The following is a 26,811-nucleotide window of genomic DNA, read 5'->3' as shown; positions in this document are numbered from 1 at the left end:
GAATTATTTTGTGTTTTTAGAAAATGTATGTATAGCGAAATGTAGCTGTCCTATCTAAATATGATATATTTTCAAGTCTAAGCTCTTATTTCCTGTTTATCACATACCAATTTACAGTTTTATAAATATTAAAAGATTTTAAATATAAATTTTTAAATATTCGACTGTTACGTCTTGATAATTGTATGTACTGTCTCTATTAACGTCGATTGTATGATAAAGGTTAAATATAACTAAAAACTACATATATATCTATTTTTATTTACAAGGAATTCAAAAATAAACTGAACAGTTGTAATTCAAACACTTTATTTACTTTACAATTTTACAAAATATTTCCTCTTTTAGAAGCTATATTTTAATTTGAAAAATATATAAAGCGACTTCAAATCATTTACATTCTATCACAAAATGGAGACCAAAAACCCTCCATTCGATTAGTTTAGGGAGATTACCCACTGTAACAATTCTATACATTGTACAAACAAGTCTGGTTACTTATCCACAGTATGTACAAAATTACATTTACACATAGATACATTGTTGAGCCTGTGTAAACGAGTCATAAGACATGTAGTCATTCTTACTTGTAGCAGAAGCTGCCTTCACAGGCTAGGGTCATATCTAAACCATTCCAATTAACAATGAATCAGCTAAGGTTAAATTAACTATATAATAAGACACTTTTCTCTTACACAAACTTTGGCAAGAAATGCTTTCAGTGTTATATCAATTAAAACTATTTAAATATGTTCACATTGCTATGAAATAACATTTTAATGGCACAAAATTAAAATACATTTCTAATTGATTGCTTTATTTTATTTACACCATTTTTTTAATTATGAATTATTTTGTGTTTTTAGAAAATTTATGTATAAGGAAATGTAACTGTCCTATCTAAATATGATATATTTTCAAGAAAATGTTATATACTAGAAAGCACAATTGTTCACATTTGTGACTTAATAGAAGAAGTTTTAATCAGTCAGTACTTTAATCAGACTTATGGATGCTTTATGAATATTTTTAAATTTTTGAAATCAATAACAAGAGATAAACAATACCAAGTCCATTTCTACCGAATTTACTTATAAGTACTAACATAAAATAATGAATTCAAAATATGGGCAAATACACTGGCATACTATAACAGTTCAGACCGAACAATTAAAAATATGTTTTTTCAACTTATAAACTAATACATACATCTTTTCTCTTTAAAAACATCACCCTAAATAAATCAAATGCTAATAATTTTACTAGCATGTAAATATTGTTTCTACTGTCTTATAAAACTTATCAATAATATTAAAAGAATACATTTCAATTAAAAGCAACACACTGATTCAAAAGAATATTTTCTGTGCTTTTAATATTTTTTATATTATCCTTAAACCCATTGTAAGAAAACTTTCAAATACATCTTGAGTAAAAACCTTTGTTTAATCAATTGAATTATCATACATTACGTAGTAATTGACATGGCAAAATTTTTGGAACTGTTGATTCGTTCTCAATTCAAGCGATTCTGTTCAGTGAAAATAACCCACTGTGGCTGCTCCCTGACAAAATAAGTAATCAGCCAGATATATTACATAAATTATTTATTTCCTCCACGCATTGGGACCTGTAAGACCGTTAGCGAGCGTCGGAAAATGATTCTCCAGCGAATGCGTCGCATGATGGTGTTTGAAGTCTGTTGCTGCTACAACCTGAGCGCACGCAGCACACACATGAAGTCTCCACTCACTGCATTGTTCAGCTACCTTCCACAAGTCCTGTGAGCATAACCATTCTTTAGGTATTTCTCACTGTATTACAAGATTTATATTAATATAAATTTATTTGTAATAACATACTTTTTCAATATAATGAACGAAATGCAGGAAAGCTGCCAGTTGACTACTAGGTTAGACTAATACCTGGGAGAAGTTCTGAGGGTATAGTAACATTCTCTTATGATATTGTTGAGGCTGCGTAGACCAGGGTGGCAGGTGATGAGACATTACTGTCCAATATCAGATTAGGTTTTTTTTTAATGATGACGTACAGTCAGGAAACAAGCCAAAGTCACTGCTTAGTTATGTCTACCTGTCCTACTACCGAGACTCACTTGTATGTTTCTATTTCTATAAAAATGGTGTATCTTTTAAGTCCTGATAAAAAGTTAAGTATTCTTTGGTCTAAAGTTTTGTTAAAAAGTTAAGTGAGCATAATGTTTATTTGGCACTGACTGTACGACATGATCTATTACAGAGTGGAGAGGGAACAGTTGCTTACGCGCATGCGCTACCCATGGTTCACACTGGCTAGTTCCTTCAGTACTTCTTTAGAAGCAAGAAGACTAGATATGATAGGCTGAGCTAGGCTGCAGAAAAGAAACTGATATTTGAATAAAGGTTTGACGTGGACGTCATTCTGAAAGAATCTCTTAATTCCTTCATCAAGGAAAATAATACTTTCGAAGGTTTGCCAGGTAAAAGTGAGAGAGGTTTTAGAGAGTATTCTTCAAATCAAAGTTTGATTCAGTAGTTATCTACAGAGTTCCCACTCAAACTAAATCAGTGGTTCCCAACAGGTGGTTCACAGGCTATGCCTTAGGAGTCCACAAGGTGTGTTTGATCAATTAAAATATTTTATATTTAACTTAACTTCCAGTAGCTATTATTGTAATATAGTTCCTGTGTAAGTTCAGCAGAAATCAGAAATTTATTTTTAAGTAACATTACATAATTGTAGTAGATAAGATCTACAATTAACAGGTGACTTGTCAATGAACTTTTAGTAGAAGTAGTACCTAATATTGTTCTTTGTTTGAAGGTTAATTTTGACGATGGAAGGATTGTGAAGGAAACAGGATTTTTCGGGACATTTGCCATCGTTCAGTGAAACAAGAATCAGTTTCAAGATCTGCAATCTGATCTCTTCTTCAGGTAAATGACTAACCTAATACATAATTACAAACTAGGTTAAAATAAACAAATCATACCAAAGCGTTGTGGCATGCCTAAGTCAGGAATCACAACCACCATGTTGTTTGTCAACTTCACTAACTTTAAAAACATGCACTTAATAAAGAACTATACACAACACTAATCATTAAAACTGAACTACAGAATACAGGTCACAATACGTCTGCATTCGTCTACCAACCACCTACGACTAACCAGAGGGCACTAGCCAATGGCAATTGTCAAGGCAGGGAAACACAAGATGGTGGAAATAAAAAGGAAGGGAAACAGGAATAGGCCCTTTTGTTATTATTGGTTCATGCTAGATGAACTTTTTAAACCATATTGTGACTCCGCATTGGTTTATTACAAATATCTGATCCGTTTGATACACTTGTGCTACTATCAAATTTAATTTTCATAAGAACAGTTTCTATCATAAAGTAAATGGGTAGGAAAACCGTAGGTTACTAAGTAATGCAACTCAGATTATTATGCATGTAATTTACCATTTAAGTTCAAGGATTTGAGGGGGTCCATATCAGTAAAGTAACTGATAAGGGGGTCCTCAAAACATCTTTTTTCGGAACCACTGATCCATATAATCAAATTCTTGGCTTTTTCACGGTTTAATACATAATAATTTCACAACCAAAATGTTTTTATAAACAATGTTACCAATAAATAAAAAACAAAATGTTGCGAAGGACAAAATTCAGACACGGACAATACTCAGACTTGGTGGAACAGTGTAATTATTTATGTTACAAACGATGTCGACGGTCAAACAGGAATAGACAGATACATCTACAAAAATATGAGTTAAATTAATGCCTTAGCTATGACACAAGCAAAGAGCGACAAGTACCCCATGGTATGTGCAATTCGCTAAATAATAAGCATTAACAGGCATAATATTTACAACTTGTATCACACCAGAGAGCTTTTTAGTATTAATCATCAACACAACGACAAAGGGATTATTTCTATAGGTTAACAATAAATTTTTATATGTGTAATGCTATTTCATAATTCTATTTTAACTTGCTTGCAAAGTTTAATAAAACACTCCTGACCTGCAATACTCAAGCCTGCAAGGCTATAAGATATTGCAACTTTCCTTAATTATTAATTGGTTAAGTAAAAATGAAGAGGAGTTACGTCACACTTAAGGGACGAGACGAGATATTCATAGTCTGAAAAGGAAAGTGGCTGGGGTGGTTCCATAACTGGGCTTTTGCTGATTGACAGTTAAGATTAGATGTTCAACAATCTGTCAAGTAACTAAATTATCCTCTTGCTCACAGCGATTGTTCCTGGTGTGATTTCATTAACAAAAATCGTTCTATCCACAAGAGCGAGATCGCAGTGATGTTGCACAGCTGAATCTGGCTTTATCTGTTAACTTACGACCCTTACTCTATGCTCAACCCTGCAATTAGCATAAACCAAATATCGGACATTTTAGTTGTATACTAGATGGCAGTGCCCAATATCAAGCCTTTTAAACACGGCCTACATTGTTTGTTATTAAGTCTTTATAATTTGCTCAAAGCGTGTCAGTACTGATACTAATAGAAAGAAAAATGTCCAATTTTCTTAAACAATAAACTTTCTGACCATTTTCATGTTCTGTTACATGTCTAGTAGTTTTGCATGGCAAGAGAAAATTGATTATATCTGTTCCTTCCAAGGTTTTGATAGTCACATTTAGAATTAATATGTTTGAGAAGAGTTACCTGTTGTTTGCCAATGTCAGGTAACAACACTAGGAGTTCGGGGAAGATCTCAGTGAACTGTTTGTTGCCCATGGCCTCCCGACAGTGATTGTAGTATGCCTCTGCCGTCAATGAACCCTGTCGGTACAACCCCGACATCTGCAGGAACTCATCAAGTGCAGCCTGCGTGCCGAGAGCGGTGGTCACGCGCACCACTAACTCTGCATTGCGTTTCTTTATGTTGGGTGGAGGTACGTAAGTGAATACACGTGATGATCCCCCTCCTTCTCCACCTGTATGATAAAATATATCGGAACTGACTTCAAACAAATTAAAGAAACGTAAGCTCTCAAAAAAATTACTGTCATGTTATATTTATTGTCTAAGAGCTTAATGTAAAATTTAGTTTTATTTATTGTTACAGTGTAAAGCAAGAAAAGAGCATCATCCAACTTTGAAAATAAAATCCTTTCACCTTTGTATGCCATAATAAAAAAATCTTACTCCAACCCCAATTTTACTGTTAAAAATGCTAAGTATATTTGAACATTATAACCTTCAATGAACCCTCAGATTTATTTTTTCACAAATGTTATAATACGTTTGGTTCTATAACATAGGTTATTGTTGTTCGTGTATCTATAGAAAGTAATATTTACTTAAAAATCTATACATTTTTATTTATATATTATTTAAATCTCTTAAACATGAATATGCTGTATCTGCTGAGTTAGTAAATAGTTATGTAACTGAGGTGTAATTACTACCTAGCAATCTCATTATGAAACATACAAGCCCATCCATCTATGCTCTTGTATGACTGGCAGAGCTCACAACAATTTATGTGTATTTGAACTACCACAAGGCTACATGCATTTCAATGCTGTAAAAGTTTTCTTATGAACCAGAACTACTTTATTTCCCTGACTTTACTTATAATAGTAGTTATTGTTTATTTTTATTATCATTACTGAACAAAATTATACTACAGTTAAGACAATTGGACCACCTGTTATCAGGAATTCTGTATTATATAAAAACTCATCTTTGTTTATTATTTTTTTTATAATTATATACTTTAATACATTTTAAATACTTAAAATCCACATTTCTGAATTAAATGATATGCAATAATCTGATAACCATTCACTGTTATCACAGCAGTGGCTGGTACAGGCTTAATATGTTATAAGTTAGGTTATATGTTATATGTACATAAGTCTTTAAATATGTTCTAACTGCTGCGACCACACAGAAAGAAATGAGCTTATTTATTTTTGTGTTATGACAGCTCATTGTAATAACTCTTGTTGGTACGTACTTGTCTAGTCAAAAGTAACTAGCTCTTGTACTCACTATTCAAATTCAAAATCTCTTTATTCAAGCATGTACAGGTTACAAGAATAGCATCAATACAGATTTTTATATTCCCATTAAGTATAAACAAATTTGTTTTATTTTTATAAAAAAAGATATCAGCTTTGGCAATAATTCATGGAGAATAGTCCTTTGGACTTCTATAAAGTAAGTTTAGCAACTATACTTTTACAATTACATATTATCTTGATTACATAAATTTTCAAAAATACCTAATAATACTTTATAGTTATTAACATTTACAGAAAAAATCTTCAAAAAATACAAGGATAAGCTTAATAAATAATGTTTAAGTAATTTCTTTAATTTATCATAATTTTGCTCATTTTGTATATTAAGAAGAAGATTGAACTAAAGTTTTGTACCAATAAAACTAGTCTTCTTTTTATAAAACTTGGGTATATTTTGCTCAACATACATACTACGCGTTATGTTGTAATTAAAAATTCAACAAAACATGAATAGAATCAATATATTCTTTGACATAAAAACAGTTTCATAAATACAAAGATCATTCACGTTAAAATCTGAAGTTAAGGGGAACATTTTGAACACTTACTTTCATCACAGGTACTTAAAAATTGGTTTTTACTTGTAATAGTTAATAATTTAACAATTGTTCAATAGTTTAAAAATTCAAACAGCTATTACTACTGAATGAATCCACCTTTTGAAATTCGGTTTGCGGAATTGTACTCTGCTAAGTGAGACCTTTAATTTGATACCAAACTTGACCTATGCTGCTATTTAAGAATTTTGTCTGACTCCTTGTGGACCGTCCCCCCAGAGAGATTATCTGGTCGGTAATTGGGCAGATGTGTGCGTTACTATCACCAGTAAGCACGTGTGAACTTTGGTATTTTTTTATATTGTGGTTTAAAAATTAAAAAAGAGGTTCCAGACTTAATTGTCACCCTGTATAGGTCTATTATAAAGAAAATATTTTAATAGAAAGAATCTTTAGTATTGTTCAAAAACATGGTCACATTTTACTACATTACGGACTGTTGTAGCCTTCGAATGATTTAAAAACACAGAAAACTTTAAATCGTCACCTTTAAAATCAAGTTATACTTACAAAGTTACATGTCATATGTTTGCTCCACTTACTCGGGCTGATGGCGTAGTTTTGTCCACTACTACTAGTGAAGGTAAGGCCGTTACTGGGGGGCCGAGCAACTGAATTGAGTGTAATAGAGAATCCTGGAGGAGGAGCTGATGGCCCCTCAAACCCTGGTGGTGCTGATGTTTTCTCCTTCACAGGATTGGAGAAACCTGGTGGAAGTCTTTTACCACTCAATGATGGAAATTCACTCATGTTGATATTGTTATCCTGCTGTGGTTGACCGTTCAGGCTTTGGATTTTTAACTCAGATCGCTTCCTTTCCAACGTTTCTTGCACTTTCTTTCCAGAAGTTTCCTCGCTTTTCACTTTATTCTCAAAAACTTGGCTTTCAACCTTTATCTGCTTTGATTTTGCTTTTGGCTCTTCTTTCTGTTTATTCTTTTTACCGTTCTCATTGTTACTGCTCTTCACTGGAACTGACTTAGCCGGTTCACTAACCAAATCCTTTTTTGTTTTTGACTTGTTCTTTTTCTTCTTGCCGCTCTTTCTGCTGCCGATATCACTGTCACTTGAAATGTTATCATTGCTCACCACATTTTTGCTGGCTTTAGTCCAGTCATTATCTACTGATATTGAAATTGAAGATTCTCTCTTAGCCTTACTCTCTGGTGGTTTGGGCTCCACTGGCTCTGGTGTAAAACTACAGCTCGCATCAAATCTGGAATTCAAACTGGGAAAATCATCTTCAATATGAAAAGTCTTCGGTTGAGGCAACTTAGGTGGCGGGGGCTGATTAGATTTATTTTTATTGACAGAAAACTTGGGTTCAGGCTCTCTTCCTGATGACCATTGTGTGGTTGCCAGGCTTGCTATGTGGGAAGGAACATTTCCTGTTAACCGTGCTGGAAAATTATTTTGTATGGGGAAATCATCATCGTCATAATTGTAATTTTTTGAACTCTTCTGTTGTGATTTAGATGGCTGCTGGGTAGATTTGCTCTTAACTGACATTTTCGGTTCAGAATCTCTTGCTGCATTCCACTGTGTCGATGACGTTGCTACAGGTGTTTTTCCATTATAACTATTTTGCAATGCCGGGAAAGGGTCTCGTTCCCTCGAGTGAGAATTTTTTGAACTTGAGACGGTAGCAACAACGCCGCCAGGTCGGTGGTTTACATGAATGGAAACATTTGTAGGTTTTGAGCCCTTCGCTCGCTCAGCTGCACTAACACTATTCACTCGCAGACTGACTGAGGCAGTAGCCTCTGGTGCAAGCGCAGGGAAGTCTTCTTCAGTCATCGCCAACTTGCCCCCTGTTCGATGAATTGTGACTCCTCCAGGCTTTGGGAAATGCAGACCCTGGCGGGACACCGGAGCTGAGCTGCCTCCCAAGGATGGGAACTCATCATTACTCGCCGTGTTGATCTTGGAAAATGTAGGGTGTGCTGAGGATGGCTGAGAGGAGCGATGGTAGTCCCCTGCCATTCCACCCACAGCACCTTCCTCTTCGTCACTGTAACTGGAGAAACAGTTTTTTCATCATATACACCCATATTCTTATAGCAAGTTGATATAATCAAGCTACAAAATTATTTCTGTTTACTTTGGTTGTAGTTTATCTTGATAAGACTAAAACTGAGCGTAATCCCAAGGTAGAAGAATAGGTTCGTGCACAACTCTTTTTATTTAAATACTATAGAATCATGCCTCCAAAAAGATTAAAATAAAGTAACTTTAAATAACTTAGTTATTAAAACACACATTTTTTTCTCTTTCTTGACATTGGATGTGAATAAGGGGGAATTCCTACTGATTGGTCTCAGTAAAGGTCTTCTTTCTATTTTTTTATTATTATTTTTTTTTATTTCTCCCTCAATGCACAACAATACCCACTCCTGATTTCCTTCTTTAGCCTCCACTTTCGGTTTCAGCTCAGCCATATGGCACTGGGCAAAAGAGGTCATGAACAGAGCCTCAGGGATACTGGGAAATCTCCTGGATTAATAGGCTTTGCCAAGTCATTGGGAAGTCATAAAAGTCATGTGAGACTGCGTGGTATGAACCATTTGGAGCTGAGAGACACCAAGCACACAAAAGTTATAAAGAAGAAGGTAGAAATCCTAGTGACACTACAATCACCGGTGAATCAATGAATAACACAGAGTGAAATATCAATAACTTCACAGATTGAATAGAAGACAGGTTAGATCTATTAAGCTCGATAATCATTGAAACTCCAGAATTCACGACATAGATGAAGATACTACCCTCACAGAATCAAATACAGGTAAAGAAACAAAAGAACAAATTTAAAGGTTGAAGCAAAATCCAAAATTTTGAAGCTTGAAGTATACAGATATGTACCAATACTTGACTGAGTAATACACAACTTTATATTCTTCAATTGAGACTGTATTAAATAAAATCTTGAATGCAAACCTACATGTCATCCCAAAAACTTACATGTATTAACTATACAGTTGGTCTAAGTTAGTTTATTATCAGCATGGTTTTTGCCTTAAAATGGGGTTTTTAAGAAAGTCTACTCAATTTAAATCAATTGGACAGTTCTTCACAAAAATTTGGCGTTATTAAGGATGATTCATTGTGTATGTTATGTGATGAACAGGAGGAAAATGCTGAACACTGTAGTTTGATTGGACTTCATACGTAAGAGAATGTTACGTCATCTTTGGAATTTCGGACAAGGATGGTGAATTTCTCCAGGATGATCTAATCGTTTATTATCGTTTCATTTGATACACCCTTGTACATTAGAATATTTATAAATAACCTTTATTTCTCATATTGCTCAACTTACTTTTGTTCTACATATGAAATTATTTTTAGACCTAAATATAAATGTGAGCATTTCAATAATCTGAAATAATTAAAATTATTAATTTAATGCTTTTCATTTTTTTTTTTTTTTTGACACAGTAGGGATCACACCTACTTTCTGGACACAAGAGATTACATGAAGACTATTTCCTCTTTCTTACACTTTTATTATCTGTTATTTTCCTTCAATAGGAAATCTCAAAACATTTTGTGATTAGTTTAACTAAATATCTCTTGAATATATTACTCTAATCTGCGTATAAAACTTTGTAAATAAATAAACATACTACGGGTACAGCACAATTTGGTGTAAGATTGTCGGTACAGTAATATTTTGCGTCTATACTGTTGGAGATTACACTATCATAAGCAAGTTACCGGACTTTCTTTTTTAGCATAAAAATAAAAAATTTATTTGTACTTCAAAAGAATATGTGTCTTTTCCCTTTTTAAATGTGTTGTTCCTTATTTTCTGTGTAACAACATTCAAAAAGGAACTTGAATTTATTACAAGTGAGTGATTTTATTTATAAAGTTAAATGTTTCTATCAGGGAATATTGCTGAATTGGCTGTAGGGGACAACAAAATTTTAATTATTTTGAAAACAAAGTAAGAGACCAACAGATTTAAAGGTCCTATAAATAAATGTATGAGAAGAGAAAAGGCAAGCTCCCAAGCTGCCAATAATGTTAATCATAATAATATTTAAGAATTTTGAAAATTGCAGCAATCTTTCACAGGAGCAATCTCTCATGTGTTAAAGATTGTAATCTCTCACAATTGGCATTACCTTATACCTCCACTGTAGCAAGTCTAATCTCCTTCCTGATCCTTCAATTAAAAAAAATCTTTATGTAGGATAGATATCGAGCATAAAATTGCATTAAGAACCAATAATAAGCATACCCTCAAATTATCAAAATCTGTTTAACCCTTTTACAATTACACACTATGCAAATTGGCATGTGATGACCACCAAGCGCTGAGTCAGGTAATTGTCTGAGTGTTGCCAAGTTATGTGTCTTTTGTGATGTGTCTGACGAAGATAGTCTTGCTATCGAAAGGCCTCACAAAAATAAAAGTTTTAAGTATTGGTTTGTGTGTTCTAAATGTAGCGATTAAGTCAATAGTAGCCAATACAAGCTCCATCTTCAACATTTCATACCATACATGTATTAGCTAAAAAAAAAATAATATTTTAAGACTATAATGAATACAATGTAACCACATTCCAAACAGCAGCGCACATTGCATTCTTTAATGTTGATATAATCAGCTGATAAGATTATTTGTTTGCTTAAAATTCAACTGAATGAAACAAATAGACATAGAAAGATTTGTACTCGGAGACAATAATAACCATTTAAAAAGGTTCTAACTTCTGCCAATAGATTACATAGGAATACTATCCATAAAAAAAGTTGCCTCCATATGAAACCACTGCAGTGTAGTGAACTTGCCTATCAATACAGACATACACCCACCACTGTCGAACATTTTTGAGAAAGTACAATCAATTCCTTTAAATACTTTAAAGTACTCACAAAATTCTCCTGAGTCCCTCAGACCACTTCTAATTCCACGTACTGACATTTATGACACCTCGTGGTGCTAGAAGTATAATTTCCCTTCTACTCCAGTACTTTTTTCTCTCTAAAATTCCTCATACCCTAAAACCAATTATACCTGTGATATCGTGAGTTTCCTCTACCTCCAGCTCGCCTCTGCTCTGCTTGACGCGGTCGAGGTTTCAGTGTAAAAGCCAGCTCTAGGGTGCGAGCCTGCTTGGCAGCAGCCTTCGTCATCTGCCGTCCGTGCACCAGCGCCCTGTGGGCTATAAGATTGCGTTGTTTATCTTGGCCAGCCTCAAATTCAACCCATAATTTTTTACTTCAAACCCTAAGAATTTAAATTAAAAATAGTTTTTATCAAAGTTAATTATTTTATCAAACATTGTCGACATGCCCGGTAAAGGTGCTTCTTTATAACAGTATGTGTTGTTGTTTTTAGAGCACATTGTTGGGATCACTAAGATTATAAATGATTAAAATTTTTTTTATTAACATGTCTGCACTGAAGCAGCACTAAAAATTGGTTTTGGATTCTATTAAAGTGTTTATATTGTATCAAGTGTTTGATTTCATTAAACCATCTTATGACATACTTTTGAGAAATATTTGTCACCCTTTCTACATTTCTTTAAAAAAAATTGAGAAGAATAAAAAAGCTTTATAAAAAATAGCATTGAATTATAAACATAATTTTTAATTATATGGACAAAGCAAAATGTGTGTAATCATTACAAGGATTTTTGAAGCTTAAATTCAGCATATCCCTGCTGAATTTCTTACAGACTAGATACTGTATATCCACACTACATTTTGTGAAGATGCTTAATTTTTAAATCATGCTATTAAAATACATAAACTTTTCAAGCCTGAACTATATTCTTTACCATTTAGATTGTTCAGTAACTTATACTCTTTTTTGGCTTATAAAATTAGAAAACAGAAGATAAACATACCAAATTCCAACCAATTCAAATGTGTGTGTGTGTGTGTGTGTGTTTTATAGGGTTTTAAAGTTTTTTTTTTTTTTTGCTTTCTACTTATAAGATAAGACAATGCTACCTTTAAGGTCAATGTCGGTCCGGAAGACTGATGTAAACTTCTCCTCGTAGCACTCACCCTCCTCACAGAGATAGTGCTCTTGTCTGAAGTGGTTTCGCAGCTCATCGTACGAGCTGGAATAAACATTATGTTTCAATTTTCATATAAACTTGTCAGTAGGTCAACAACTATGAAAACAGGATAACTAAAATACAGATCATTCTCACATAACTGTTCTTTAATTCTTGGCCAATGTTCTAACATTATTATGACTACCTCAAATTGCCAATTTTTCTCTACAATGATCCATTACATAATTACCTACACCTTCACAAATTCACACAATTCAGAGTAATTAATTCTAAATAATTTTCCAACAATTTTGATCCTGCAGAGGTTGATGTTTGACAAATTACTTTTCATCAAAGTTAGTTGAGGTTCTACTCTCCCTACACCAACAGACAATACACAAACTTCTCTATTAGCATATTTTCAACATAAAAGCAATAGAGTCAAGTAATGACAACCTTTTTTGTGTGAGTGCAATGATGTGTAAAGTTCAGGAATGATTCTTGATTCCATAAGACCTCTCGTTCGTGAAACCATCGATGGTGCAGAATGGCTGTTGGACAAGAAGATCATGGTATGCCTTTCTAAAGATATTTCCTTGAAGGTCTTAAAATGGTTGTAGTCGATGGTTCCATTATTTTTGCCCAATTGGATTCTCCTCAAAGTCTGAGATGTCAGAGCCCTGACTCTACTATGACCATGTCAATGTTAGTATCTAATATATTTGTGCATACACAAAATTAAAATTGTTTATTGCTTTTTACATTTTAACATGAATACTATCGTCGATATAGAAATTTATCTAAACAAATTGATACAAAATTTATCTAAGCACTTCTGACTCAAGTATATTTCCGACGCCAATGTTGAGTTTGCCTTATTCCCATAATTAAGAAAATATGTTTAAAAAAGTGTACATTTATGGTCATTGTAATTTATTTCAATTTTAGTATTTTTTGTTCCATAGCTGGTTTTACCTTTTTCCAATCAATCATATACAGGGTGATTACCGGGAAACGCATGTTTTTGGCTTGTGTAGTATACAAAAAATATCGGTCGGCGATGGCCGGAAGTTGTTGCGCTGTGAAGGGGGGAGTGTGCAGTTGAAGTAGTTGTGCAGTTTCAGTTGTAGCCGAGATGTCGAACCTTGAGCATCGTACGTTTGTCATGCGACGGTTTTACGCAAATGGTGAATCAGTCACTCAGACTCAGCGAGACTTTCGTGCACATTTTAACATTGCACGGCTTGGTGCTATTCCTGATCGTAACACGATATTGCGTTGGATACATAATGTTAACACAATTGAATCTTTGCTTAACACATTCACTGCGGATGACAAAATTACCGGCGACAGAAAATACGAGAATGTTTTTTGTTTCTTACTTACCCAAAACGGAGTCAGGATAGCCGAAAGGGTTGTCCAAGGTATCCCGGAAGCTTCGTTGGCCAGAACGGGTGATGTCATGCCCGTGCCAAGTCTGCTCGTCATCCGCACCGGGTGCCGGTCCCAGTGTTGTATGTGCTCGCAGCGCACTAGGTTTCGGCACAAACACTCGCGAATTACACGTATATAGTACATGAATGACATGTAGACAGTACATCAATTACACGTATTGGGGTGGGATGGCTCACTGGGGGTGGGGGACGCCGCCTTCACCGTCCCTAGAACTGTTCGAACTCGACTCATTGTCTTCATCAGATAAAAAATTATCATCAATAACATTATCGTCTTCCTCCATTATGAGTACATACACTTACACAGTCAACAGACACTATAATCCACTCACACAGTATTGCAAAGCATACACAACAAACGAAAATGGCAAACCAGCGACAAATCGCACCAACTGACTCACCGAAACAGGCACACCTCGCTATGAGTGTTACAGCCTTCCCAGGCAACTGCTCAGCTCACACTGAGGCAATATGAAAGCAGCTGCCGTACGCCGGCGTGCCATTTTCGCATGACGAGCATGCTCACCCGCAGTGAATGTATTAAGAAGAAACCTCTTGGACCGGCAAAGACAGTTAGTACCCCTGAGACAGTTGAAAGAGTGCGCCTTGCAGCAGTTCAGAGTCCTAGCCGCTCAATTCGGAAGCGGCATCTGCTCTCGGACTTCGCCCATCCACAGTAAGGAAGATTTTGGTCACACAACTTAAATTTTATCCTTTCAAGCTGGCAGTATGTCATCAATTGAGTCAAGCAGATAAGAGACAACATGTAAATTTTTGTAACACATTGAGTGAAATTATGGAAGAAAATGACGAAGCAGTTAGAAGATGAAGTGCATTTCCACTTGGACGGAGTAGTCAATATGTTGTTACGATTTTGGTGTGCAGAAAATCCTCAAAACGTAGCTGAGGGACCTCTTCATAGCTTATGTGTGACTGTGTGGTGTGCAGTTAGTGAAAAGGGGATCATTGGTCCTTATTTTTTTTAAGACAACGATGGCAGAGCAGTGACAGTGAATGCACCTGGAAATGTTGGAAGAATATCTCTTGCCAGAACTGCGCCGTCAACATATAGAGATACGTAAAGTTTGGTTCCAACAAGATGGGGTAACAGCCCATACGGCTCGCATTAGTATGGAATTCCTTCGGCGAACATTCCCTACAAGAGTGATCTCACGTTTTGGTGATCGTCACTTGGCCTTCTCGCTCATTGGATCTTACAATTCCAGATTTCTTTCTGTGGGGATATTTGAAATCTAAGAGTTTACATAAACAAGCCACGAACAATAGAGGAACTTAAAAAAGCTATTCACCAGGATTCAACACCATTCCCGTTAATAAAAGGAAATCCAAGTATTCCGATTAATACTTATCATGTTATAACTTTGAAGAGTTTTACTCCCAGAGCCATATATTTTGATTTTGATTTTTGAAGTCTAGTGGAATTAATTATAATTTGGTAATAAAAACAATTTAAATAATATTAAACCTATTTTCAACTATGTTAAGATTTTGAAAATAATTTACATTAAAAGGATTGTATATATGTGCAACTAATATAACCTCACCTTGAATTTATTTATTAAGATTGACGCATTCATGTACATTTTATGTATGTCTTGAATAAAGATATTATTGATTGATTGATTACTAGAGATATGTTAGCAAAATCCGTAGCAAGTTTTAAAGAACGCCTTCAACGCTGTATCCAAGCAGAAGGCAGCCACCTTAGAGATGTAATTTTTAAATGCTAAATTGTGAGTAAATTTATTCTAAAATTGCTTATTGTGTACACTGTTTTTCTACCCATAAATACATTTTTTGCCTTGAATTCCCTGAGTACTCATTATTTGAAAAACTTGCGTTTCTCGGTAATCACCCTCTGCGTGCGTGCGTGCGTGCGTGTGTGTGTGTGTGTACACATATGCTACTTCTGTCAAAAGACAACTAAGATATGTTACATAACAGTCTTGAAATGTATAGTAAGAATTAACTAATTTGTCTTTTATATCTGCACTGACTGCTAATAGTTACCTACTGCTTTGCACACATTTTATGGTAATAGTTAGACAGTAACTTTGTTTTTTATATTTAATATTTAACATTTGCTAAACTTGTACAGTTAAAAGTATACTTAAGAATTACACTATTTACGTGTTGTTTCTATATAAACTGAAAAATATTTTTCATATTTTTGAACATTTAGAGCTACAATTTTTACATTATTTCGAAAGCACACTCTGGCAATCTTTCACCTAGAATAGTTCTTGCCGATTGTTTCAAAGGGAGTCTCCAGAGTCAAATTCTGACCATCTTATGTTTTAAGACATTTTCTAAGGTAGATATATGAGTACTTACTCATCGCTGAAATCTAAGAGTTACTACTAATAAATGTAATACATAAATTTAAACAAATAGAAAACAGTGTGCATATTAATAAAACATATGGTAGTGCTTTCATAAAGCAATGTTTACAGAGAACAATTGGTTTCACTTGACAGATTCTTTCAATTAATATTTCACAACTTTAGAGACCAGGATGGGATTTTTCCATATTTTAAAGACCAGTGGGGCGTAGGCCAGAGGAATTTTCTAAATAAGAATAAGCCTATAATACTCATCCCAGGGACCTTATAATGTCCATGTAAAATTTCAGTACAATCAGTTGAATAGTTTACGCATGAAAGCAAAACAAAAAAACAAAGGCACTTTCACATTTATAATATTATTAGGATTTTATATAAGATCAACTCTCAGGATTTAATCCTACAAATACTATAAAACAATTTGACTACATTAAAATTTAAATAATATTTCTTTCAAAGCTACATAATTTACTAACAAATGAATACATTCCATATCAACTCATACATTATATCTAGACTATAAATATACTTCTGAATCAACCACATCTTAAATTTAGTTTTTAATTAATTTCCTTCCAGATCCTTTATTTCCTTGGGAAGTGTATTATATAATTTTTTGCCATTATGAAAGAACTTTTTGAAGTCAATTCTAATCTTCTAACACTAATAAATTATTTTTATATTTTATATTATTATAATTAATTATGAATATTAGCATTTTGTAAAAAAATTATTATTTTATCTTTAAAATTTACAACTCTAAATGTATAAAATATACTTGAACAGTAATTCTGATTGCTCTCTTTTCAATAAAAAAAACTCTATAAATGCTTATTGTATTACCCCATAATATCAAATCATAGGTAAGGGAAGGAAAAATAAACAAAAATAGACTACTTTTATTGCACTACAATCTATGTAACAGATAACCTTCTTAGCAAAAATGCCAACAATAATTTTAGTGCACACATAATCTATATACTTTACCCAATTAAGTTCAAAAACTAATGTACAATGTAGATTTTGGATGACAATTTTCCTTAGGGTTAGTTTTGAACAACTCTCCTAAGGTTTTGCAATGGGAAAAATAGAGAAAGCTCAGTTATTGTGAAACAGCAGTTTTCATGAACCTTTTCATCTACTTTGGCGACTAAATTGTCAGTCACGATATTCAGAGGTCCACTCTTCTCTTGATCATGAACATTTGTTCTGCCATTTTAAAACTGAATGCACCACTTAATCACTTGTCAGAACTTTCAGTCATTACATTGTTCTTGTATACTTCACGCAGTTACTGATGAATTTTATTGGTGTTAAGTTTTATTCCAACAAAAAACTAATCACAAACCGCACTTCACAAATGGCAGAATTGTTTATTGCAGCACCTACTTCAAATGAGAATATAAAAAAACAGGCAGCACGGTGATGTTCCCGTTGTCATGGCTGAACACTAAATACCAAGTACCAAGTACAAGCGATTGGCACGCACCTGGCGGCTTCAGGTGGAAACGTACGTTACTTTCTGAATAGTCCTCATATACCGGGTATCCCATGAAGAGGTTTAAAAGTTTGATTTCATATTACTTGCCCATTTATGCACCGAACATTTTCAAACTCTACACAATTGATTAAAACATAAGTTTTAAAAATATTCACTAATAGCCAGTTTTAGATTGAGAAAGTTCACTTGCAAACACATATAAGTGCCATTCCATTATCAACTCTCATGGAAAGGTCCAAATAAATTCCATTACCTCAAAACCATCATCCACACTGGTAAGTACCATTATGAAAAAACTCAGCAGCCGCAGAGATAGTACTCCTCCTCTCCTAAAACTGTGTTGATAATCGTTCAAGACATGGTTGCATTCTTAGTGATCAGTTACATTAGTCAGTATCACTTTCTCTATCAACTTACTGAATCTGGTGTCAAGGAAACAGGCTGATAATTATTTACTTTATCCCAACTACCCTTTTTATACAACAGTAAAACACACAATTAACCAAATGTATCGGTGGTTCATATTATTCAATCTTAACCTTTTTTTCAATAACAAAATTGAAATTTCATCCAAACTCGAGTTTTTTTTTTAGAATTTAAACTATCAATTAAATGTAATGTATTATTCTTATCTCGCAATGGTGAAATCAAGAAGGTTTATTAGCAATAATTAGCATTATTTTTAACAATGCTCGTATTTTTCACAACTGTAGAGTAATTAGTATAATATTGATTAAATATTTCTGTAACACATTGTGGGTAATCAACCATCACATTGTCTTTATCTACCAAAGTATTATTATTTATTTTCAATTACAGTCTGAGATTTCAAACCTTTTTATATATGTTGAACTTTTTCTTTAGCAACTTTTTTACAAAAGTATTTCTTACATGCATATATTTAGTTTTCCATACATGATTTCCCATATTTTAACCCTTTTAGTGCTAAAGTGTCTAGTCTACTATCATATTTGAAAGTACTAGCCAAATTAAACCAAATCAAATCAAATCAAATCACGTTTATTTTCCACACACAAAAAGAAATGAAATACAAAATAAACCTTTACATTGAAATGATAGCAAATGTAGCATTTGTATATATTATCTAATTCATATAAACCAAACATACAGAAGTATTCTAGAATACAATTAAAAAACTAAAATTAAATAATTAACGTTAAATAATATAAAAAAGACTTGTGTTACATAAATAAATCAATATAATGAATAAAGAGATGATAGAATAAAGAGACATATATATACACACATACATGTACATACACATGCCATATACATACATATCCCATACATACACGCATACCCAGTATAAACAGCATTAAGTTTGCTACATAATTTCTGGATAAATTCAAATAGGGAAAAGAGCCTACATGGGCCTTAATGGCCTGTGCGTAGACTCGAGTTGAAATTGTTTACGATTCGAATTTTATTCTCGAGCAGAGTGTAGATTAATTTTATAAAATTTGATAATTTGAAAGAAGACATCTAAAGCAGAATAAACTACGGATATGACCTCGAATTCCGATAATCAGCAATAATATAGAGGAGAAAGTAGACAAAACAAATAATAATATTGAGTGAGCAAAAATTACAAAAAAAAGGCTAAATTACTTAAGTGATTGGATTTTATTATATATAGTTTGAAGAGGAGAGGAGAGGGGACAATGCTGTCAGTCAGTCAGTTGTCAGATAGTCTAGGTCCGTCTGTAGACAACAGAGATAAGTAACTGGGCCTCTCTCACTGCTTATGAGAATCAAAAACTCCTTGACATGTTTCTTAAAAACCTCAAGAGAGGGAGAGTCGAACAGCTTGAAATTTCTAAAACTATTAGAATAATTTCGATATAAAATGTGTGCTAGATAAAAACTGTTGTGTTGTCGCAAATGATTTATGTTTGGTGAATAGTGTTAATTCCGACTATATTTGCATATCTTGTGTTATAAAAATGTGGGATTGTAGAAAAAATGGAGCCGAAATTGTTTGTAAATATGAATAAATACAGACTTTAATAAAAATTTTTTTAATTGGCAGAATTCCTGTTTCTTGAAACAATAAATCAGAGGGATATCGTCTACACTTCGCAAAACCGGCTTCAGAATAGATTTCTGAAACTATATCTAAAACTTTTGATATGTGAAGGAAAAGCACCCCCCCCAAGCTAGAATGCCATACGAAAAAAAGGGATTGCACATAAGCAAAATAAACATTTTAGTTTCATCAAAACTCAAAATGCTATTTAACTGCCTAAAAGCAAATATATACTTTCTTGCTTTATTTTTTAAGAAATTAATGTGATCTATTCCATTTCATTCGAGAATCAAACAACACACCCAAAATATTTGTATGACGACACTTTCTCGATTTTATTACATCCACAGGCATTGTTATAGAGATTAATTACAATTATGAATAATTAAATCGTGTAAGTTGTAATCTGAATTTGATGTAAGAGAAAAGGGCATAAATTTAGTTTTTGAGATGTTAAGTGATAAAACATTTTGGTCCATCCCATTTTTTAATTGTCATGAGGTCATTTAAAGATTTTATTTTGAACATCCTGCCAAGATTTTACCTTTGATAATAATTAGCGTGTCGTCAGCAAAAAGAAATAGTTTACCATGAATCTGCAGTTTTTGAAATGTTGTTTTAATGTATATCAAAAAATAATATAGGGCCCAGAGTGCTTCCTTGAACTACACCATAATCCACAGGAAGCTCATCACCATTCACACCGCAGACAGACACAAACTGCCGTCTGTCCGCAAGGTAGCTCCTAAACCATGCGAGAGCGTTTCCCGTTATACACCTATAGCTGATAATTTGTAAATTAATTTGTTTCTATCTACACTATCAAATGCTTTCTTTAGGTCAAGGAAAATTAAAAAGCTCCTCATACCATCTGACAAAGTATGATAAATTTCTTTGTTTACATCAAAGAGAACGTCTGAAATGTTTTTATCAGCCCTAAAACCCGTATTGACACTCCGCTAAAATATGGTTGTGTTGAAGGTAATTTACAAACTGCTCTTTGACGATTCTCTCTCCAGCACCTTAGAGAAAACACTTAACAAAGAAATGGACGATAGTTATTTTTCTCCGTAAATGTGCTAAGCCTTGTGAAGTGGGATTACTTTAGCTAACTTAAAAACTATCAGGAAATATACCGTACGCCAAGCTAAGATTTAAAAATATGTAGAGAAGGTTTAGAGAAAATATGAATATTATCTTTGAGTGCAGAAGCTGTGACGCCGTCATAACCAGGAGCGGACCCGCCACGTAAGTGCAGTAATGTGTCTGAATAGGTCCAGTTCATGTCAGTGACAGTTCCGAAGCGTGAACAGTGAGTCTCGCCCGTAATCTGCATCATCGATAATTAAATGCACCCCCGGTGTTAATTGAACTTGCCAAGTTTATATCCAACGCTAGCAAAAAACATGTTGAAATCGTTAGCGACTTCTTTACATACACCGTGAGTAACACTTGGTACATTAGGCAGATACCTTTCTACCGGAAATAAACCCTTATTATTTTTTTTACCTGCCAACTCGTTAATTACAGTCCAAAACAATTTAGGATTATTTTTGATATTCGTTTAATTTAGCCCTGTAGTAAAATACGCTTAGACGTTTTGATAGAATTGGCAATAAAATTGCCCTTAACGTTCGATAATTATTTTTTAAGAATTATATTAAAAAGGCTGTTTTTTTAATTTTTTTGCTCAATTTATCTCTATCGCGAATTAATTTGATTCAGATCATTTGTAATCCAAGGCTTAAGCCTCTTGAATCTAGATGACTTTTTAATTGGTTTTTCTAGAATTATCGATCGCTTGGCCTACCCATTTTGCAAAATTCGTATGTAGAACCGTTTACATTTTCGTTCTGAAAAATCGTCTTCCAGTCAATATGAGCAAGATTACGGGACAAGAGTGCAGAGTCTATAATCGTCTGTGCTGTATTTGTCATAAACCGATGGTGCTGTAACGGGGAAAAGTAATTGTAAGACCAGTGCTATAGTGATCAGTTATCTCAGTCTCTGTAACACAGCTGCCTGTACGTTGTTCATGTCGTTATAATCGTATAATAAAGTGATCCAGGCATGACTTTCTTGATTTTGTTACCCTTGTTGGTTTATCTATACAATGAATGAGACCAGCACCTACTATACAATTCAAGTATCTGTCAGTATAAGGGGAGTTTGTTTCAAGCAAGTCAAAGTTGAAATCTCCAGCTAAGATAATTATTTCGTCCTTATTCAAACTGTCAAGATAATGTTCTAGAGAATCAAAAAAAAAGTTGAATGTCGCAGTCAAACGTACGGTAGAGAGCCACGAGACAAAAAAGTTTTTATGACAAAAATTAAAGTAGAGTTTTATGCCGTACGTGTCACCTATAGAAATCTGTGATGCAGTAACTGACAACCGGTTATTGTAGTAAACAACTACAACCATCAGCCTTGTTACGCTGCTTATCAGTAAGTAGCAAAGTACAAAGTCAACCCGTCAATGGTCCACCCCTCCTCACCTCACCTCCCCTCAACCAACACTCTGTCAATATTATAATATCTAGCGAAGGAAGATCATTTAAATAAATCAAAAGTTCGTCAAAGTTTTTTGAAATACTTCTTATATTGCAATGGAATATTTTTAAGTTTATCAACAGAATTACTACTAAAAAAAAAATCTTTGTATTCAAAATATGATTCCAGTTCTAAACAATCGTTGTGGAAAAACAAAGAGTTGTCATCATTCTCACCCATTTATGCCGTTCAAGCCAATCACCCGCCCGGCCAGTCTAAATATTTGAAAGCAATAAAAGTATATTTTATAAATGCGTATATGTACCCCTGGCATACACAGAAGTTTAATTAGCACTTAAATATTGCATATAATCTGTTACTTATTTATACTTCAGTAAGATGCATTTATATAAATCCATATTATTACAATGTAATTACATTAAAAATGGCCAATTTCAGTAGACGATTAAAAAGATTGCATAATTATACATTTTAAAAGTTTTTCAAATTTTAAAGATTGCAGTCTTACATAGACAAATTTAGAAGTTTGTGAATTCTGAACATTAAGTTTTATCATAAAATAGTTTCTGGTTAAATAATAAAGATATTAAATAGTGGAAAAGACAGACTAAATAAAGACATCTGTGTACATAAAATTAAATAGTACTAAATGTATTTAACTATATAATATTAATCTTAATTTCTTACACCTAGGCCTATGATGCTATACCATAATAAACATAATAAGAATAAATAAACAAGCGTATGCTTGTATAAGTTTGCTGACAATTTATTACCAAAAACAGACAATGCAAATATAACAATACTAAAATAATTGAATTTATTTTTTCAATGTTTTACTCGCTTAAAGAAAAAAAATATTGCAAATATGTAATTTAGAAAATATTTAATTGATTAGTAATAAATAGTTAGTTATGTTCTGAATTTATACTCCGAAAAATACTGATATTAAATTTTACATGAAAAGAAAATTGTATATAAAATTTGAGCCTCTCTTACCTATTAGTAACTTGACTTTCTCATAGAAATTAAAATACAAAACCATACACCAAACTAATAATAACTAATTACATCAATCTCATTGTCATACTTAATTTATCGTTTCCTCGTACAATAACCTATCGAGAGAAAAATGAAATATTATTTTCTCTAATAAGAAAAGTGTATTGTAAAATTATAAATGTAGTTTTAGATTATATAAATACAATACAAATGAAAATTAAAAGTATCTTCTTTATGACATAAAAAGTGAATAAAACAAAGGAAAAAGCCTGATTATTATACTAACGAAAGAAAACAATTTTAATAGACGTATAAACTTACTTATGTAATGCGGACCACAGAGGAAAGTTATCTCTTGTCAAACCTGTCGAGATCCTCCATCATGGTGACGCGCGAACAGCCTCAGCACCCTCAGCAGCCTTGATGACGACCTTTATCCGTTGAAAAATCCGGCTAGGACGATCTTCCCCCTCTCGCTTAAGCCGGCGAGCCTTCCCCAGAAGCGCTTTATTGTGAGGTGTCAGGTGGTCGTTCACGTATACATTACTCCCGTGTGAGAGATGGGTGGGATGTCCGCGGCGTTTAAATTCTTCTTCGTCCTCGCTGGCCCTCAGCCAGTCCTCCTTGACGCGTCTGGAGACGAACTGCAACAATAATCGGCGGATGTACATGCCTTCTCGTGGAGTAAGCTCTCAGCCGATGAGCGATCGATATGTCCTCCATCCTGAACTCAAGTCCAAGGGCACCGGCAATGTGCTGGAGACAGTCGACAATATTTTCATTGTCAGTCTTTGGCAGACCGACTATCTCCACATTAGCAGATCGAGAGTGCTGTTCGGTATCGTGCAGTCGCTGTTGCAAGTCCCGCACATAGCCAGCCAACGCGTTCATCAGCATGCTCCAGCCTGCTGCAGCGCTCCTGTAGTTTTTCCTGTTCACCCTCCAGCTTAATCACACAATCGCGCATACCTTTTATTTCGTCTTGCACAGCACAACTGATGACAACACTACATTAAATTTGCCTTCTATATCGATTTTTAGGGCCCGAATAGCTTCTAAAATAGAATTTTTGTCTTCGAGGCTCCTCACTACTGCGAACGTGAAGCATTCGATTTAGATTCCTCAACACATGAATCGCACTTCAAGGTTTTATTTTTAGATTTAGTGAAACTTTGGGTCGATCCTGCACGTGTGCACGTGGCATGAAAACCATGCCTACAGTCGACGCACTTAGCTACTACATCACTCTCGACGAAGACTTTGTTACACTTTTTACAGTTTATCGGCCATGATAACAAACTATTAAAAATTTAAAAAAAATATATTTAAAATGTTGATATAATACAATAATAACTGTAACAGTCAGGCCGCACAGTCAGACCGTACCGGACAGGTAACGACACGGTTCAGGCAATCAGCGGTCGGAGAGATAAGGACACGACTGCTCTCATCGACGATCTGATAACAACTGTGAATATAATGGTGTACCAAAAATATAATGGTTTAGAAAAAATTGTAAAATGCTAATATGATGTGAAGTTTTAGTTCTGTTTTTCATCATAACAATTAGGATACAAAATATATAAATTGTTCAGCCTAAATGCATAAACATAATATAAAATATCCAAAAATACATTTTTGTCATTTACACAATTTTGAGTTTTACGTAAAATACTGCTATGTAAACAATTTTAACACTTGTTCTCTAAGTTTCTTTGTAGTAATTACCAACTAAAATGAACATAAAAAATAATAAACTATCTTGACAAATAAAGATTCTAACAAATTGGACTGTAAACAAAACAGCTGAATTGAGGGAACTGAATGACTTACTTTTTTTGCTCACATGTTAGATGTAAACAGCCCATGGTTTACCAAAGAGCAATAATCAAAATGATGAAGCCTTTGGAACAGAAAATTGCTTCTAGTGGCCAGTGGCATTACATAACTAAGGCGTATTACATGAAATAAGTATGATCACCAACAGTGAGCTTGAGATTAAATCGTTGGGTTGCTCTCGGAGATGGTATACCACTAAAAAGGTAAAAAATCCACACATATATATATATATATATATATATATATATATTTATATATATAATTTGTTATTTTCAAAGTTTGCACTAGAAAAAATTTTTTTATTGCAAAACAGTTATTTTAACCTGCATTTTCCTTATTTTTATTGGCACACATAAGTGGTATGCAATACATAATATACAGCATATCAGGCTATTGTATAAGTATCATCGGTTCAAATGCAAAGCATTTACATACTTTTATATTCAAGAGAAAGAATGAAATTTCTTAAAATTTTGGGAGCGTTAAATTTTATTTTATTTTTAGACGCCTCTGGGTCAACTGCAGAACAACACCTGTCAAACACATCATTTTGTTTTCTTATTCTCATTCTTAGTCAATTAAGTGATTATTTCGGTATTGATTTCCATAAATACTTACTTCAATAATATAACTAACATCACTACATACTCACATTACATAAGTAACATAAAAATATAAACTTCAATTACCTAAAATGTAATAACAAAATTGCAATAAGCCATAATTTTATAAAAAAATATTTATTGAAATACTTTTCAGTAATATAACTTATATTTATGAAATCAATACACAATTCTAAACAGAATATTTTTACTTATTTTGTTCCTTTACATTCTTAAAATTAGATATTAATCAAAATTCTGGGATGAAAATATTTTAAATACTTTTATGTAGAATTGCATATAAATATGTATAGGTAAATGTATATATATATATATATATATATATATATATATATATATATATATATATATTATAAACTACATGTTTCTAAAATGAACATTTAAACATATTTGAAATCTAATTTAGATATTTAATTTATTTTAGAAATGCTAAAAGTTATGTATACAATGAGATTTGAGAGTAGTTTTGTGTTTTTTATACGTTTACATACTTTTTGAAGCATTGTAAAACTATAGTGCAGTAAACAAAAAATATACTGAAAAATATTGTTCTGTTTTTTTATCAGAAAAATTATGTATAATATGTAAAAACTGTAGTATTGCTTGTGACAGAAATAAATGTTTAATAATATATGAACGGTTAACCTATAACACTGTGCTACTAGTGTTTGTTCGTCACTTCTGAAATGAAGTAATTTTTAACATAATTAGTTTGGTATGGCCAAGAGCTCCAAAAAGATATATAATGAATAACATTCTGAAGACATAAGAATTGGCCTATCATTACTTGTGTCTATTATACAGTTATTAAATATAACATAAGGGGATATTAGT

General features: G+C 33.2%; 1 protein-coding gene across 1 annotated transcript in view; it reads right to left on the bottom strand.

Annotated features, from left to right (window-relative positions):
* Window positions 1–292: 292 nt before the first annotated feature.
* The window catches only part of LOC124354005 (E3 ubiquitin-protein ligase ZNF598), a 44,299-nt gene continuing 17,780 nt past the window's right edge, over window positions 293–26,811 (bottom strand). Inside the window, exons 4-8 of the mRNA XM_046804117.1 lie at window positions 12,588–12,700; window positions 11,644–11,791; window positions 7,160–8,634; window positions 4,694–4,965; window positions 293–1,781 (exon numbers count right to left, since the gene is read on the bottom strand). Coding sequence (XP_046660073.1) covers window positions 1,608–1,781; window positions 4,694–4,965; window positions 7,160–8,634; window positions 11,644–11,791; window positions 12,588–12,700 — 2,182 coding nt within the window. The 3' untranslated portion in view covers window positions 293–1,607. The remainder of the gene's footprint in view (window positions 1,782–4,693; window positions 4,966–7,159; window positions 8,635–11,643; window positions 11,792–12,587; window positions 12,701–26,811) is intronic.

Source organism: Homalodisca vitripennis, chromosome 2 (assembly GCF_021130785.1).
Source record: "Homalodisca vitripennis isolate AUS2020 chromosome 2, UT_GWSS_2.1, whole genome shotgun sequence".
NCBI classification, from domain to species: Eukaryota; Metazoa; Arthropoda; class Insecta; order Hemiptera; family Cicadellidae; genus Homalodisca; species Homalodisca vitripennis.
The sequence above is the reverse complement of the archived record's forward strand: the minus strand, read 5'-3'. Positions and strand labels throughout refer to the sequence as shown.